Source organism: Pteropus vampyrus, unplaced genomic scaffold (genome assembly GCF_000151845.1).
Source record: "Pteropus vampyrus isolate Shadow unplaced genomic scaffold, Pvam_2.0 Scaffold74, whole genome shotgun sequence".
Classification (NCBI taxonomy): Eukaryota; Metazoa; Chordata; class Mammalia; order Chiroptera; family Pteropodidae; genus Pteropus; species Pteropus vampyrus.
The window spans coordinates 6,645,653-6,650,785 of NW_011888855.1; the positions used below are offsets into that span (position 1 = coordinate 6,645,653).

The window sequence follows — 5,133 nt, forward strand, 5'->3', positions numbered from 1 at the left end:
CAGCCAGGATGTTGGTACTAACGGGTGTATGGCTGAAAAATCCTGGGTGAGATAATTTTCATCCAGACTTTTTGGCAAAAACAATCTTCTTGGAGAGCCTCTAAATATTGCCCTAGGATTCCTACCACCCTATGGTAACCTGGGGGATTTAGGCACAAATGGTTTCCTTTAAATCTTTGGTATTTTATGCATTTGAAATCTTATCTCAAGAAGGACTCCAGGCTTCTCTGACCACCAAGGCAAGGCATCCATTATGGACATGTTATGGTCTCCACATGAAAATGCTATCAAGGTCTCTTTGGGAGTAGTCAGGCCTGCTCCTGCCTCAGGGCCCACTTACTGTTCCTTGCAGTCACTTGAATGCCCAGTTACCTTACTCCCCCAGGTCTCCATTCAAGTGTCACCTTACCAGAAAGGCTCACATGACCACCTATGTAAAATAACACTGCCCCTGCTGTCCACTTTATTTTTGTGATAGCACCTGCTCTCCCTGCTCCCCAATCTTCTATAATGACTATAACCCCTCAATAGACCAAAGCTCACTGAGCCTGGAGGGAGGGTAAGAGCCTTTTGTTCGCTGCTATACCCCACTACCGAGAATAGCAACAAGCACATGTAGACTTGATAAATGTTGATCACATGAATGCATCTTTTGTAAACAACTCTGTCAAATGTTAAAAGAATAAGGTGGCTTTTGAAATTTCTTAATAGGATAAAATGCTCTATATGTGAGCAATAGCCATCAAAGTTAAAAATACACTGTCCGCCTCAGCAAGTTCACCTTTGAGGATATTATCCTACAGATACTCTTGCACATGAGCACAGAGACTCACATACAGTAATGGTCACTGTGATACTGTTTGTCAGAATGCCAGAAACAACTAGAAGTCCATTCGTGGAGAACTGGGTATGCTGGTTTTGCACCCTATATAATTAGAACTGAACCATGAAACACTAAAGTGGCTCTATGTGCAGATATGGAAGCACTGCCAATAATAGCAGCAGCTAACACTTGTGCCAGACACCGTTACAAGCATTTTACAGGAATTCTCTCTTAGGCCTCGCAATTATCCTGTGTTATATCTCCATTTTACAGATGAGAAAACTGAGACACCAGAGAAGTCAAGTCACTTCCCAAGGTCACACAGCCAAGAAATGGCAGAACTGGAATACAAAGCCAGATGAGCTGGCACCCTTAACCACTACACCACGGTGCCAAAATAGTAGGTAACATGATTGATATGTATATTTTTAAAGGCAGGTAGGATAAGGCAGGCTTTACATTTTATATGCTTTTACATGCATAATTTCTGAAAGGATACATAAATACTTATTACAGAGACTGCTCGGGGGAGAAGTGGGAGGACCGTGGTGGGAGTGAGATTTTATTACTGCACACTCTTTTGTACCATACAAATTCTTATACACAGTACTAGTCAAAAACAAATTATGCAAATGTTCATAGAGTCGCTGGATTGTAAGGCTGGGATGGACCCCATTATTTTATTGGGGGGGGTGTAAACTGAGGCACAGACTTGCCTGAGGCCACTCAAGTAGGAAGGCAAAGCCGTAAGGCACTGCTAGGGCCTCAGACTCCTTGCCCCCGGTGGGTTCTGTTACCTTCTCTTATTCTCTCAGCATTTCCACTATAGCTGACTCAGCTGTCACAACTGGAGACTTTCAAAAGCTTCCAATTACATAGAATTGAGGGGGAAATTATTATTTGGAATTCAAGTGTTGACACTTGAAAAATACCAACTCTCTTTCACTACAAGTGCTTTAGCATGTTACTAAGGCTTTCTCTGCATGTCTCTGGAAAGGTTATTTTCAGCACATTCCACTTAAACCTAGAGATGCAGGTTCTCCACTATTTCTGGGAGCTGACACCACAATTTACATTAAACAAATGTTTTGAAAATTAGCTGTTCACGGTTCCAATTTCAGCTTCCCCCAGGGTTTAATGTTAGCCAAATACTCATACAGTAAGCAGACAATGTGTTTTATTGTGTAGAAGAAAAACAGACCACCATAACAGACTTCCTGCTTTTGTAATCAAGGGAACAGTTGAGTGGTCGAGTGATTATTGGCATATGGTTATTAGAAACACTGAGTTCCAAATATAGCTACTAGGAGCTAAAGACACACACGTACCCCTTCTATATTTCAAGTCCAAAAAGAAACAAAAAGCCTTCCTAGTGTTTGGTCAATTGGGAAGTTCAAAAAGTCATGAGACAAAACTACTAGGGGAGGAATCAGGGTGACAGGGAGCAAGGATCAGCCCAGGGTTGCCAGCCACAATGAAGCTGAAGAGGCTGCTTGAACATGAAAAAGCAGGAGGCCTGCAGGAACAGTACAGTGGCTCTGACTACAGCTGAAGGAAGGCGAGGCTAAGGGACTCTGGTCTGCCCTGATGGCCCCCAGCGCCCAGCACCAAGGGCCCTGATCTGTAGTCAGCCAGCTCCCTGGGGCCCATTAGACTTGGCATCTTTGTCTTCTTTTTTAAAGTTTAAAAAGGATTGCACAGGCACTTTCCCCCTGCCTTCCCCATCCTGCTTCTCCTCCCAACTGCAAATGTTGAGAGAAAAGAAACAGTTCAATATGCTAATTTTATAGTTGGCAGGAATGAGAACAGGGCATTCTGTGAAATCCCCACCTGGCCCCATGCCTCCTCCAGGACTTATGAGCTAGGTGGAGTGTGAGCATCTGGAAACAAACTTATAGGATGCTCTTCAATATCAGATTTCTCTCTCAAAGAGCTGGGAGTGACTCGGAGCCAGGTGGGGTAGGTAGGGTGGGGTGGGTAGCCTGTTGGCAAGAGGAATTTAGATTCTGTTGTTTTGAGGGAAGCATCTATTTGCATCCAGAAGGATGTATCAAAAAATATAGCCTCTTCCACCTCAAATAAAGAAGGCCCACAAACAGTGTGGGCGGGAGGTCAGAGAAGGTATGCCCATGTAGTGAAAGCCAGTCTGTTTGAGGCACAGACAGGTCAGGGACGTGATCTTTAGGCCAACTCAGGGTGGGGCATGCTAGGAGGGTGGGAGGAGCGTGGCTCCAGGTCAGGGCTCCTGGAGCCCGTCCTGGGCAGTGTCCTTATCATCTCACTCTTGTGAGAGGCTTTGGGCTCCAGAAAGAACATCCTGAAACTGCATCATTAGACCCCACTAGGCATTTCCAAGTTTTTACTGAGGACATCTTCTGCCAGAGGTAACTTCCTCCTAGTCTGGCTGGAGGTTAGACGGATGACTACTGAGGGGTACCAAAGGGCAGAGCAGCCTTAAGATTCCATTTTATTAAAGACAGAGCTTTAAGTACACTGTCCTTAGTTTGTTGGTCCTGGAGCCAAATGACAACAGCTGAGGGGCAGGGCCCAGTGACAAAGGAACACACTAATGAGAGGGTTTTGCTCACCACAAAAAGATCAGCACCCAGGACCTAGTCTCAGCCCAAGTTGGTCTGGCAGGAAGGGCCTGAATAACACGTCTGTTTTACTCCTTAACAAGGCAACTATTCTATAAAGCAAACTGTCTGGACTGTCCCTTCTGGACACGCTCAGAGGAGGACACACAGCCATGGCAACACAACATTGATCCTGAGAGCTTCAGGGGTGAGCGAGCAGCTGGCACTCTGAGTAGGACTCAGTGGTAGCTGTCCCTAGCACAGAGCAGCTCCTATACACACAGGTCCCTTCTCACAGGCGTGGGCATTCCCCTGAAAGGCCAGGCACAGGGTCCTGCCATCCTAATCTGCCTGCAGCTCTCTCCACATCCCTCTTGCCTACAGAAATCCAGTCCTGAAATTGTGTCCAGACTCTGGCCCTTGAGCAGGACTAGGTCCCCTGTAACCAGCTCCCACATATTCCTCCATGGTGTTCCACCCCATCAGTGGGATGAGACTTCAGGAGGAAAGAGACTCCTCCTCACCCCACCCATCTGCACCTGCCCTGCTCTGCTCTGCCCCTCCTCACACATCCCTGTCAAATCACATACCTTGGATTTCCGGGCCCCTTTCTTCCCTCCTGTTTTCTTAGATACAGGCTTCTTCTGGGATGGAGACTTGGCCTTTTTGGCAGGGGGTGGCGTGATGATGGCTTCCAATTTCCCTTTGGATCCTCGTTTCTTCGCTAGCAACTCAGGGTGGATGTTTGGTAACACCCCACCACTAGCTATGGTGACTCCTTTTAGCAGCTTGAGGGAAAATCAAAGTAGCAGATGGTTGAGCCAGACTACTCTGCCCCACCTATCCATGTTCTTAAGATCTACAAGGATGCTGACAGGACCCAGCCCACTACACAGGGAGCAAGTCCTCAGAGTCCAAGCCAAATACCTTGTTTCATCTCTGCTCTCCCCCATCCCTAATAAGACCTTTAGGAAAAACAGCTATATAGGCGCAGGGAAGCTACTAATAGTCCAAAATGCAGTCCACACCTTTGATAGCCAGCCAAACACCAACTCCCCTCTGCACACAACTCTCTTGGGCTGCATGACTTCTTAATCATGTGTCTGGAGTGGGGAGGGGGGGGAACAGGGAGGCTAGGAGACCCCCATACCTGATTTAGCTCTTCGTCGTTGGCCACAGCCAACAGGATGTGCCGGGGTGTGACCCGTCCCTTCTTGTTGTCTCTTGCCGCATTGCCAGCCAGCTCCAGAATCTCCGCTGTGAGGAGCAGATGGGAAGAGCACATGGTCGCATTAGAGCATCCGAGGACAGGGTGCATCCTCATGGCCCCGACTCATAGTGCCAGGAAAGGGCATAGGCAGTGGCTTCATGAAGCAGCTACCTTGAGGTATGAAGCTGCAGGTGGTCTGCCTGGCACACTTGGAGCCGAAGTGTTAAGTCAAACCCCTGATCCAACCCCTTTGTTTTAAAGATGAAGATACAGAGGCTTAGAGAGAAAGGACCAGCTGAAGGTCCCTCAGTAAGAAATGGCAGAGCTGAGATCTAAACGTATTTCCCGAACAGGGTTGCCTGCAGTTAGCACCCATGTGTCACCCAAATATTGTAAATTTTAATACATGATTTTCATGTAGCTAGATTTTTCCCTCTATTATGTAATGATTCTGAGTTTTGACTTTGCTGGAGACATGTGGTGTTTAGAACATGACCTAGAATATTTGAAATTCTGTAGTACCA

General features: G+C 46.8%; 1 protein-coding gene across 8 annotated transcripts in view; it reads right to left on the bottom strand.

Moving 5' to 3' along the window:
* Positions 1-5,133, bottom strand: part of LOC105293587 (core histone macro-H2A.1) — a 65,010-nt gene that overhangs the window by 39,382 nt on the left and 20,495 nt on the right. For all 8 annotated transcript variants that reach the window (XM_023531934.1, XM_011362345.2, XM_011362350.2 and 5 more), the window contains exons 2-3: positions 4,550-4,656; positions 3,990-4,187 (exon numbers count right to left, since the gene is read on the bottom strand). In XM_023531934.1, coding sequence (XP_023387702.1) covers positions 3,990-4,187; positions 4,550-4,656 — 305 coding nt within the window. The remainder of the gene's footprint in view (positions 1-3,989; positions 4,188-4,549; positions 4,657-5,133) is intronic.